This window comes from Populus nigra, chromosome 9, assembly GCF_951802175.1.
Source record: "Populus nigra chromosome 9, ddPopNigr1.1, whole genome shotgun sequence".
Taxonomy (NCBI): Eukaryota; Viridiplantae; Streptophyta; class Magnoliopsida; order Malpighiales; family Salicaceae; genus Populus; species Populus nigra.
In genome coordinates, this window is record NC_084860.1 from 6,408,480 (window position 1) to 6,421,486 (window position 13,007).

The 13,007-nt window shown below is 35.5% G+C and overlaps 1 protein-coding gene and 1 long non-coding RNA gene across 2 annotated transcripts; both read left to right on the forward strand.

The window, feature by feature from the left end:
• Nucleotides 1-251: 251 nt before the first annotated feature.
• LOC133703605 (uncharacterized) lies at nt 252-1,030 on the forward strand. The gene is made up of 3 exons (XR_009843912.1): nt 252-355; nt 433-477; nt 988-1,030. It is a non-coding gene; the product is annotated as an uncharacterized LOC133703605 (long non-coding RNA).
• Nucleotides 1,031-1,455: 425 nt separating this feature from the next.
• Nucleotides 1,456-2,520, forward strand: LOC133703690 (probable LRR receptor-like serine/threonine-protein kinase At1g29720). The gene is made up of 3 exons (XM_062128297.1): nt 1,456-1,728; nt 1,971-2,156; nt 2,452-2,520. The coding sequence occupies exons 1-3, from the start codon at nt 1,456-1,458 to the stop codon at nt 2,518-2,520; spliced, it is 528 nt and encodes a 175-aa protein (XP_061984281.1).
• The last annotated feature ends 10,487 nt before the right edge of the window (nt 2,521-13,007 follow it).

Consider the following 13,007-nt stretch of genomic DNA (forward strand, 5'->3'; position numbering starts at 1 on the left):
TTATTATCAATTCTATAAAAAAATCAATATTTTTTTAAATTTTCAACCTAACCATAAAATTGACAAACTATGATTGATACCCCTTAAATAATCCATCAATTCTAAAAAAAATTAAGAAACCATTTCCCTTGAAAACAATTAAATCTTAGTCATCCAAGCCATCACCTTCCATGAGAGAAAAATCATTATATGAAAGCGAGTGCAATTCTAGCGCTTCCATCGTGAAGTTTATATATTCTCTTTATTTGTTAACCTTGTGGAAGTTTGTATTTAGATTTATGGTTTTCTTGATCTTTTCCAGCGATGTTTCGTACAATAACTTTTCACGGTCACCAAGATGCAGCAGCAGTAACGAGTAAGGATGTTCATAAATATTTGAAATGGGATATTCTTGGTGATTTTGAAACTGAATGATTTGAGTTTATAAACCAGGAATAATATAAACTGGTTTCGAAGCTCGTCCAGCAATAATAAATTGTAAGGCTCTTCTTTTATACTCTGTGGACTGCAATGTTTTTCGTATTTATATTTCTGGAGAAGAAATTTAGCAATAGAGATTCTGCTGTATGTGATTTCAAAAAATCCCACAGGGTCAAAAGAATTACTAGCAAGATCTTGTACCTATTTGCCATAACAACATATGCTATCATGAGTACAGAGTTGAAGAGACAGATACAATTACTTCAGATGAACGTGGAATTCAGACAAAACATATTTTGATATTGTAACTAAATAATAAACTATACTACATCTTAAATCGTACCTAAGCAGAATAGATAGATATCCAGAATTAATTTATGCTCAGAGTATAATGCTTATCATTTTTTCAAAGAGCAAACACATCTTGAATATTTTCCTTGAGTGATACAATTTTTTTAAGCATGTTTTGATTCTGATTCCGAGGCTTTTTTCTGATACCTGATTTTTAGAATTCAATCTACAAAACCATTTATTATTCTAACATACTATAATTTCCATGATATACAGAAGCGATCTTCTTCCATGCTCAGAGATATCTCGGTGCCCAAAATGTATGGTTTTTTATTTTATTTTTTTCATAATAAGAACTTGCGCACTTCATAAAATCCGAGTGTGCCATTAAAGTTTATCGATGTACCATATTTATTTGTGTACTTCAATGTTTGAATGACATTGATGATTGTTAGCTTTTTAATTAGATTCTATCTCGAAAAACTAATAAGGTCAATTCATGGTCACTTTGTTGGAAAACTTATACATCAAAACGTGGTTTGAAGTAAAACTTGACCACTGGTTTCACCGTCAGAAACCAAAAGTTGACAGAAGGAATTCATTGAGTTGAACTAATCTGACAATGGCAAGCCACTTGATGAAGTGTTGACCAGTGACTAATCATAGTTTTGAAGCTTTCTAGTAAAGTAAACTCATTCCCCATTGATATGCTTCTATAAGTATGACAAAACGGAAAATTGAAACATGTCTAATGGTATACTAGTTTTATATGCTGCAGATTATCGGTCATTCCATATAAACTGTGGCGGACAAGATGTAAAGAACGGGAAAATCTTGTATGAAGGTGATCAAGATAGTGGAAGTAATGCTGCTGCAAGGTGTTATAATAGATCAGGATCAAACTGGGGATTCAGCAGCACAGGAGATTTCATGGATGATGAAAATTTCTATGATAACAGATATACGCTTCAATCAAATTCTAATATTTCTCTAGTTGACTTTGGATTGTATGCAACAGCACGTAAAACTCCCCTGTCTATCACTTAGTATGGATATTGTCTAGAAAATGGGAATTACACTGTCAGACTCCACTGTGCTGAGATACAATTCACAGATGAAAAACTGTACAACAAAGTTGCAAGGCGTGTTTTTGATATTACATTCAGGAAAATAATTATCTGTTCCTTCCGAAGAGATTGTGGATGTCCTTTTTTTTTCTTTTTCAAAGGAACCCTTTTGAGTAGGAAACTTTGTTCCAGGGAATACAAGTGCAAAAAGATTTTAACTTTACAGAGGAAGCCAAAGGATCTAACAGAAATTTCACAATAGCATTCAACACCACTGTGACAGACCGTACCCTGGAGATCCGATTATACTGGGCTGGAAAAGGCACTACTAGCATTCCAAGAAGAGGAAATTATGGTCCTATAATTTCTGCTATATCCGTATGTTCAGGTATGTTACATGTTCTTTTTCTGCCTCTCATTTGAAACTTACAGACTTCAAGGAGTTTAATTTATACAGTAGAAGGACACCATTGAATTCATTTCTATTTCAATTTTATGAGCTTTCTGGGTTTTCTTTTCCTCCCCTAACTGATGAGATTAAACTCATTTAATGTGTCTCGTAAACCAATCTGCATAAGTGATTAGCCTGATTTTGTTGTCACTGTAACTGTAAGCTTCTTCCACTCACTTCGTTATCCCATCTAAGAATCTTTCCATGATCTGTGGTTTTCAGGCTACAGAACTTATTGTGAAGGTGAGAATTGAACTGTGCTATAGTGGTCGGGTGTCTTTACAGCGTTAATGTTTATTATCCATTTGATGGGATGTTTAGCCTTCTTTGCGTTTGCAATTTTATTTAATATCAGAACCTGAGGAAGCAAGTACGAAACCTATGTTGGGTCATTCAAGCAATCAAACACACACAAATTTACGTGGTTCGGCAACTTGCCTGCTCCACGGAGCTACTGATTTGTATTAATCACTCAAAGAAACAATACAAACAAAGAGGAGGAGAAAAAACTCTTCTCAACTCATCTCTACTCACTCAAGCTCTCTCTCCACTGCTCTCTCTCGTTTTCTCTCTATTTCATGTCTCACACAGCTCTCAATAGAATCCTTCTATTTATAGTTGACATGGGAGACAATCCTCTCCATTTTAGTCAATTATAGCAGCCACTTTTGCCACCATATTTAATGTTTCAGCAACTACTCTTGACTCTTACCATGCAGCTATGTTTGACATGGCTGCCAACAACCATTTTGTGTCCATACATAACAATCTATTGTGATCCGAGTTGTAGCCTTCTTTGCGTTTGCAATTTTATTTAATATCAGAACCTGAGGAAGCAAGTAAGAAACCTATTGCGATCGCAGTTGTCACTTCAGCAGTATTCCTTATTTTCTTGGTAATGGGTGTCATTTATTGGAAGCTCTGCTATGGAGACAAATACACAAGAGAACGAGGTATTGTAAAATCAGTCATTTCCGCAAACTGAGTCTTCTCTTAATTTTCTAAATAATGGCGAATCACACTAGAGAATGCACGTAGTGTGATATGGTTATCCCTGCAGAGTAGAATGGTACGTGGGTATATGCATGGTGCAGGGACATGGGGTGAATAAGGAATGGGTCTTTGTTAGTTACTGATGGTTGCTGGAAATTAGTGTAGTGGGAGGAATATTTCCTTATTGTTAGTTTTGTATTGTTAGTGCTTTCCTATTTTTAAGCAGGTTGTTTACCTTTCTCAGTTTAGTCGGCTATAAAATATAGCCAATAGGTTGTTTTGAATTATGCAGAAAATAAATAACATCCTTCCTACTCTTGTCTCTTCTTTCCTTCTTTCCTGATTCTTTTATGGTTGATAGTAAATTACACATCAATTGGTATCAGAGCCTGGTTACAACATGGACACCAGAGGAAAATCTAACACTGAGTTCCGCAGCGAGGTCAATGAAGCTTTGGCTAGACATGAATCCAACTTCGATCAGGTACATGACACTTTACAAACTATACTGACTGAGTTACAAGCCTTACGCGTCTCCAGGAGTCCAAGAATGAATCCTCCAGAGTTGAACCCATTTGCTCATGCTGAATCATCAGGTCACAACTCAGGAAACCATCAATCTTCACTTAAACTGAATTTTTCAAAATTCAGTGGGGAAGATCCTATGGGGTGGATTTATAAATCTGAGCAGTACTTTGAGTACAATAATGTTTCACCTGTCCAACGAGTACCGCTTGCATCCTTCCATCTAGAAGGAATAGCCTTACAATGGCATCGATGGATGACTAAATTCCAGGGACCATTAACATGGGAGGAATTCACCAAAGCCATTCTCCGATGTTTTGGTCCAACTGATTTTGAAGACCCTTCTGAAGCTCTTTCAAGACTGCGACAAACTACTACCATTGCAGCCTATCAAGAAGAGTTTGAAAAACTCTCCCATCAAGTTGATGGCCTTCCAGAAACCTTTCTTATCGGTTGTTTTATTGTAGGTCTAAGAGATGACATTCGCTTGGATGTCAAGATTAAGCATCCAACCACACTATCAGATACCATCGGTGTCACAAGGTTGATTGAAGAACGAAACCAACTTCAAAAAAAGGTAACACACCCTTACCGGATCCAACCAACCGCAGCTACAACAAAAACAAGCATGAGTAATACGGTCGGGGTGCTTGGACCTCCACCAAATTTGCTGCAGAACATGAATCCCACATCAAATGTCAGACGTATTTCCACCCAAGAAGCACGAGAACGGCGAGAAAAAGGCTTATGCTACTATTGTGATGAGAAATTCATTCCAGGTCATCGCTGCCAACGACCCCAATTATTCATGATTTGTGATGCAACGGATCAGGATTTTGTGGAACAATCAGAGTTACTACCAGCAGCAGAGGACTAAGAAGCTATTCCTGAAATTTCCTTCCATGCAATTGCAGGTTCAACTCATCCTCAAACCCTTCGGGTGATGGGAAGATTGAGGAGCAAAGAAGTCATGGTATTGATAGATGGTGGAAGCACACACAACTTTATCGATCAGTCCATAGTCCATAAATATGAGTTACTTGTGGTTCCTAATAAAAAATTCCAGGTGACAAGGTTATGCCCATCACTCACCATCATGATACAAGGACAGATTGTCACAGCAGATTACTTTATTCTTCCAGTAGCTGCATGGCCAGTAGTGTTGGGAGTCCAGTGGCTTGTGACACTAGGTCCGGCGGAGACAGATTATAAAAGACTCACCATGTCTTTCAAAAAAGATGGAAATTTATGTGTGTTTCAAGGGTTGAAACAATCAGGCCTACAAGTTTTGACAGAGAAGGAGTTCAATACTATGTATGTCTCTAGCCAATTCTTTGTTATCATTCCAGTAGGCTCCATTGCCCAACCAAATTCACACCCCTCTGAAATAGTCCAACTCTTATCCAACTTCTCTCACGTTTTCAACCCTCCTACATCCTTACCACCTAAACGATCACATGACCATCAAATTATGTTGCAGCCCAACGTCCAGCCAGTCAGTGTAAGACCTTACAGATATCCATATTATCAAAAGACTGAGATTGAACGGATGGTGAAAGAGCTATTACACGCAGGGTTCATACGTCCCAGCCATAGCCCATTCTCTTCACCAGTCTTGTTGGTCAGGAAAGCAGATGGGGATTGGCGTTTCTGCACAGACTATCGAGCTCTAAATGATCTTACCATCAAGGATAAATATCCTATTCTAGTCATCGATGAACTTCTGGATGAATTACATGGAGCCAAATTTTTTTCCAAGCTCGATCTTCGTGCTGGTTATCACCAAATCAAAGTACAGTGACACGAACAAAAGATTGATGTCTTTTCCAAAGTGTAGGAGTGTCGAAGTAATAAATAACCCGGCAAGACCGGGGTCGAACCATATAGAGGTTACTTGTATAAATTATAAGCAACAATAATACTACAACAATAGTAACAATAATAATAATAGTGATAATAATAATAGTGAAGAAGAAGAGGAAGAAGTTGATGAGAACTTTGAGATGAAAGATTAACGTAAGGATTAAACAATGATAACAACAAATGTCAAGGTTAGAGGATCCACTAATGGTATTTCAAACAAGTATAGTATAAACTCTTTTTATTCAATTGGAAACCACACACAAAGGAGGTTCCAATCAGATTATAAATTGTTAATATGATTACATTAGTTATCTTATTCGAATAATGCTAATGCTTGTAAATGTTGTCAGGCATTCATGATTATAACTTATGTTAACAACAAATCAAGTTCTTTTCATAGCTCAGGTGTCTGTTATACCATACAGTATGGGCTATGAAAGTGCCAAGTATTTGTTGTACCAAGTGTTATACAACATAAATCTAAATTAACCATTTAACAAGCAAAGTATTAAAAGTGAACAAGATAGCAAATATAAAGCATGTTAGTATCCAACATTAAAGTCCATGTTAAGCTTATATTATACTTATTCTTACACCATTAGTGTACCCTTTTCACCTTGACATAATTAACTTAGTTAAACATAATGAAAGAAAGAAACATAAACAAACAAAATAAGAACATAAATAAGATAAAGGTTAACTAAGTAAAGGAAAGGAAATGAAAGCTATAAACTTGATATTAATAAAAGCAAAACATAAGTAATACAAAGAGAGAAAACAAGAGCATGATCTTGATCTGAACACCAAGATGCCTAAATACATGGCAAATGCCTTCTTTTATAGGCCAAAATTTAGAACTATTGATTTGTTGACTAATTGATGAGTGGGTGGCCACATCTTGACTTGGTGACAATTCTTATCTTCTTGTCTGCCAAAAAGGTCATTGATAACGTCATAATTTGAACAGACTTCAATCATGAAAGTTCTAGGAAATTGTCTCATCTTTCTAGGGTAAAAAATTGAGATCATTTGGACTTTTAGAACTCGAGATATGGGTTGAACACTGAACAGTGTCTGGGCTACAGGACAGATTCAGACTTTTCTTTGTTGCTACAATTTGGACTTGAAAACGGCCTTGTTAAATCTTGGGCTCCACATGAAAGTTGTAGGCCTTTGTCCTTTCAATTTCAGTACTTCAACTCATCAATCAATTCTTTCATTTATGTGATAGGCTTGCATTTAAGATGAACATTTACCATAAATTAAAGGTATCTTATATAATTAGATATGTTATTATAAAACATGCTTTAGTTAAGGAGTTATTGATACTTCAAGTGCAAAATGATGATATAAAACCTTGATAAAAATGCACTTTTAAGTACTAATCACACCCCCTAACCAGCTTATTACTAGTCCCTAGTAATTAAAGCGTTAAAATAGAAAAAAAAATTGCAAATTCCACAAAGCAAGGCATTCATCATTCAACTTCCATTAATCTATCCAGATAAACAAACTCTCATTAAATTTATATATCTGCTCAATACCTATTAAACAAAATATTAATAAACCTTCCTTGTTATGTGCTCAATGTATGAAACATAGATGATGGGGCTTTTATTGGAAGAAAACAATATTTTGTTCTAGTGTTTAAGGTTAACTTCCTTGGGTTGAGATTATTTTATTTTATTTTACTTTTTTTTCTCTTTTTTTTTAATATCTATACATATAACTTAAAACACAATGCATCTTTAACCCATGTAACGAGCTTTCGGCTAATGACTCCCAGACCAGTTGATCTTAGGGCATTAGGTGTTTAGACACCCCTACGAGCTTAGTAACTCGGGTTGCAGATACTGATACGTAGATAGTGCAATGTTTGATTCCCTTAAGCTTTTCTCCTTAACCCATGTAACAAGCTTTGGGCCAATAGCTCCCATGTCAGTTGACTTTAGGCTAATGGGTGTTAAAACACCCCTTCGGGCTTAATTGCATAGGTTAGGGAGGCTACGAAACCAAACTTATCTACGTTTTTATTATCATCAATATTATCAATTTGTTTTTTTTTTTGAAAATTATATACTATCCCTATCCCTTAGTTGTTACCTTTAACAAAAGAACATAAATAATGTAATAATCCAATACGCAACCCACAATCATATGTTAAAGTGTGTGTGTGAAAATGAAGGTTTAAGAATACTTGTTAAATGAGTATATTAGCAGAATTAAGTGATAACAATGTGAGAGTTTGTAAACCTGAATATTTCAAGAAGTATTCTAATAGGCCTTGTTATGAATATTGCAAATAACCATCAGAAAATTTTTACTAAGATGCATCTCAAGAGTCAATAAAATTCCCCCTTACTCTGCCATCCTAGTAATAACAGTTTTGCCAAATGGTTTTTAAAAACAAAAACAGTTGGTTGGTTAGTTTTTTTTTTTAAAAAATATTACTACCCTCTCTCCCCAACCAAAACGAGACATTGTCCTCAATGTCCTAAGGTAGAAAGATAGAGTATAGAAGACATTACCTGAAACAACGAACACTGACAAACCTGAAACACACTTAAACAAATATAAGAAATAATAGAACAAAATACTATGCTAGAAATAAAACCAAAAGACATAATGATTCACAAATGAAGGCTCAAATCCAATCTAAGCTTTTTATGGCTTTCCTTAGCTGACCAATTTATGCAACTCATGGAAGGATCAATTACAGGGGTGAAAGATTGTAGTTTGTCGATCAATTGTTCAGCAGTAGCAGCAGAGATTATGATTTGTCGCGCCGAAGATGTTAGAAATTCCTGTTCCACAGCTTGATCAAGAAAAAACAACAAATTATCATAAAAACCATTAACATTGAGCAAACCTATAGGTTTATGGTGAATGTGAAGTTGGGCCCAAGAGGAAATATGAAAGATCTCTTCCAATGTGCCCAGACCACCTGGTAAGGCAATGAAGGCATCATCATGGTTAAACATTGTATTCATTCGATCAAACATTGTGGAGACCTGTAGTTCCTCTCCAATTGTTCTTCCAATGATGTCTCCTTTTGTTAAAGCTTCGGGGACGACCCCCAAAACTTGACTACCTCCTAAAAATGCAGCTATTTCCACACCCCCCATTAACCCAAGGCTACCTCCCCCGTACACTAAATGATTCTTTTTCTCAGCTAGTACCTGACCAAGATGATTTGCTGCTTCTAAAAAAGCTATTTCCTTCCTAGGACTGGATCCACCGAAAACACAAATATTTTTTATGTGATAACTTGAGGATCCTGCCATTTCTACACGTTTTTATATCTGTCTAATGTAAGGGATGAGTAGAAATGAGGGGAAGGAAGAGAAGATTTTATAGATGAGAAATTGAAGATGCAATCATACCACCTATATATAGGCTAGCTGGAGTCTCACACACACTCTCTCTCTTTATTTATTTATTTATTTATTTTGAAAAAGCATGTGTATGTACAGGTAGTTGTGATTGTGGCTCACATCTTCCCTTGGTTTTACATCCAAGAACGGCTTAAACGCCCTCTATGGGTCGGGGATAGGCTTCCCATCCAGTTTTCTTAAAAACTGGCAAACAGGGTCTTTTATAGTCAGATTCCCAAGACTAAGTCGATCACGTTCTTTAAGGAAATGGGGTCATAAGTCTTGAAATGCACGATGCACATCTCCACTAGGATATATCTCCAAAGTCAATAGAAGATTATCTAAAGATTCCTTATGTTTTGAAATAAATCCTGACTTTTGATAATTTTCACAAGCTTTGCAGAATGCATGCGTGTCCTTGAACATGGTGGGCCAATAAAATCCATATTGTAAGATTTTTGCAGTTGTCTTTTTTGACGAGAAATGACTTCCACATGCTTTAGAATGACAAAGTTTAATGACATTACTTACCTCATTGTCAGGAATGCATCTTCGAAATATTTGATCAGGACAATATTCAAATAAGTAAGGGTCATCCCAATAAAATTTCTTCACTTCGTTCAAAAACTTACCTTTGTCTTCGGTACTCCAATAAGTTGGCAAATCTCCTGTAGCAAGAAAATTGATATTTTTAGCAAACCAAGGCATTGAACTAAGAGAAAGTAAGGATTTATCAGGAAAGTAATCGTCGGTTGGTGTGATGTCAGATGTTGAATCTGTTGTCACTCTTGACAAAGGATCCGCATCAACATTTTCGGTGTCTTTTTCATCTGTGATTTCTTCCTGAGAATAAGTCATTTGCAAATCTTCAAATTCATCAAACTCAGTATTACTCAAAGTAGATTCAAATTGATCATAAACAAATTCTTCAATAAAATCTATTTCTTGTAAATCATTATCATCTCCAGGTTGCTTGCAAATGTTGAAAATATTCATCTCCAATGTCATGTTTCCAAAAGATAGCTTCATCAATCCATTCCTACAATTAATCAATGCATTAGAAATTGCAAGAAATGGACGCCCTAAAATAATTGGAAATGAATTACATGCTTCAACAGGTTGTGTGTCCAAGACAATAAAATTCACAGGATAAATGAATTTATCAACTTGTACTAAAACATCCTCAACTATTCCTTTAGGCACTTTTACAAATCTATCGGCAAGTAAAAGAGTCACAGAAGTTGGTTTTAACTCACCTAGATTGAGACTTTGAAAAACTGAATATGGAAGTAAATTCACACTAGCTCCAAGATCAAGTAAAGCTCTTTCAATTTTATGTTCTCCGATAAAGCAAGAAATTGTAGGACAACCAGGGTCTTTATATTTCAAAGCATTATTGTTCTGAAGAATGGCACTTACTTGTTCGGCTAAAAAGGCTTTCTTTTTCACATTCAGTTTTCTCTTCACAGTGCACATATCTTTCAAAAATTTAGCATAAGAAGGAACCTGTTTAATAGCATCCAGCAAAGGTATATTGATCCTTACCTGTTTGAAAGTTTCAAAGATTTCAGAGTTGTGATTGACTTTCCTTTGTTTGGTCATGGCATGAGGAAATGGAAGTGCTGGCGGAGAATCAGTCTTTTCTTTGCAATGATAAGAATCAACCCCTTCCTTACCCTCAAAGATTGACTCATTATCATTCTCACAAGGTTCAAGAATGGGTTTTTCAATAACCTTACCACTGCGAAGAGTGACGACTGATTTTACGTGATCCATGTGTTGGCTTCCCGAACTACTTGCATTCGTATTGTATTGCCCCTTGGGATTTTGTTGTGGTTGAGATGGAAACTTACCTTTCTCTTGGAAACTGAGAGCAGATGTGAACTTTGCAAGAGTATCTTTAAAATCTATCATGCTTTGAGCAAGTTGAGTGTTAATTGCCTCTTGCTTTTTCATAAATGCATGCAATGTTTCCTCAAGATTTCTTCTAGGAGGGGGAGCATAAGGAGGTGCATATCCATGAGAATTTTGGAAATTATGGTGTGCTTGAAATGGTGGCTGTGAAGTTTGAGCATTATTGTTCTCACTCTTCCAACTGAAATTTGGATGATTTCTCCAACCAGGGTTATATGTTTTTTTTTTTGATCAAATGTAAGTATATTAAGATCAAAAGTAACCAGGCCATAAAAGCAGCCAATACAAAATATATATAGAATAGAAGGGTAACAGATACCCTAAACTAAAAAAAGGGGAATAGAAGGGTTATATGTTTGCGAATATGGGTTATGGTTGGACCTTTGAGAACTGTTTAATGCATGGGCTTGTTCATGGAGACATTCTTTAAAAGAAGGCAAGGTTGGACAGTTATTGGTTGAATGTTCGTTGGTTTCACAGATTTGACACGCAATGTCTTGAACAGATTTTAATTGACCACTCTTTTTCAATTCTAGTGCTTCGACTTTTTTAGCTAAAGATGCAAACTTGGTTTGGAGGTCATGATCATCCCTAAGGTTGTACATACCCCTACTAGATGTATGAGGTTGGGTTTTACTTGGTGCCTCATAAGTACCTGTGGTGTCCCAATTTTGTGCATTTTCAGCAAGCAAATCTAAGTACTCCATTGCTTCATTAGGGTCTTTATCTTCAAAAGTTTCATTGCACATCAATTCAACCATTTGCCTATCTCTAGGTGTTAATCCTTCATAAAAATGTGAAACTAATCTCCATGTTTCAAAACCATGATGGGGGCAAGTATTAAGCAAGTCTCGATACCTATCCCAACATTGATAAAATGTTTCTCCTGGTTTTTGAGAGAAAGTAATGATTTGTCTTTTGAAAGAGTTTGTTCTGTGGGATGGAAAAATCTTCTTTAAAAATTATTGTTGCATTTCATCCCAAACACGAATGGATCCAGGTCTCAAATTTTGTAGCCATGTTTTAGCTTTATCTTTTAATAAAAAAGGAAAAAGCTTCAATCTAATGGTGTTCATGCTACAATTTGAGTCATTATACGTGTTGCAAACCTCCTCAAATTCCTTTAAATGCAAGTATGGATTTTCTAAATCTAAGCCATGAAAAGATGGTAAAAGTTGAATAATGCCTGTCTTAAAATTAAAATGAGATGCATCAGGTGGAAAAACTATGCATGAGGGTGCACTTGTTCTTGTGGGATTCATGTGGTCTCTAAGTGTTTTAACCCGAAAATTCTCATTATGAAGCGATTGGTTATCTTCTTCAGCCATATTTTCTGAAAATAATGAGGATACCTTACAAAGTCTACCACTTAATGTACGTGACCACACTCTCATGCACGTGTAGGAAGAGAATAAAGGAAGAAAAGAAAAACAATAGAAAAAGAAACAAAACAAAAGAAACAAAGTTAGATACAAGAAAAATAAAATTAATACTATAATTTGTACAAGAATTTACCTCCCCGGCAACGGCGCCAAAAACTTGACACGACCAAAAAATTGATGTCTTTTCCCAAGTGCAGGAGTGTCGAAATAATAAATAACCCGGCAAGACCGGGATCGAACCACATGGAGGTTACTTGTATAAATTATAAGCAACAATAATACTACAACAATAGTAACAATAATAATAATAATAATAATAATAGTGATAATAATAATAGTGAAGAAGAAGAGGAAGAAGTTGATGAGAACTTTGAGATGAAAGATTAACGTAAGGATTAAACAATGATAACAACAAATGTCAAGGTTAGAGGATCCACTAATGGTATTTCAAATAAGTATAGTATAAACTCTTTTTATTCAATTGGAAACCACACACAAAGGAGGTTCCAATCAGATTATAAATTGTTAACATGATTACATTAGTTATCTTGTTCGAATAATGCTAATGCTTGTAAATGTTGTCAGGCATTCATGATTATAACTTATGTTAACAACAAATCAAGTTCTTTTCATAGCTCAGGTGTCGGTTATACCATACAGTATGGGCTATGAAAGTGCCAAGTATTTGTTGTACCAAGTGTTATACAACATAAATCTAGATTAACCA

Bases quoted from the DNA above. Each gene is read 5' to 3' on its own strand.
- LOC133703690 (XM_062128297.1), top strand. From the start codon at position 1,456: ATGTCTAATGGTATACTAGTTTTATATGCTGCAGATTATCGGTCATTC. The intron at 1,729-1,970 runs GCACGTAAAACT...ACTTTGTTCCAG, and splicing joins ACTTTGGATTGTATGCAACA to GGAATACAAGTGCAAAAAGA. The intron at 2,157-2,451 runs GTATGTTCAGGT...TGTGGTTTTCAG, and splicing joins CTATAATTTCTGCTATATCC to GCTACAGAACTTATTGTGAA.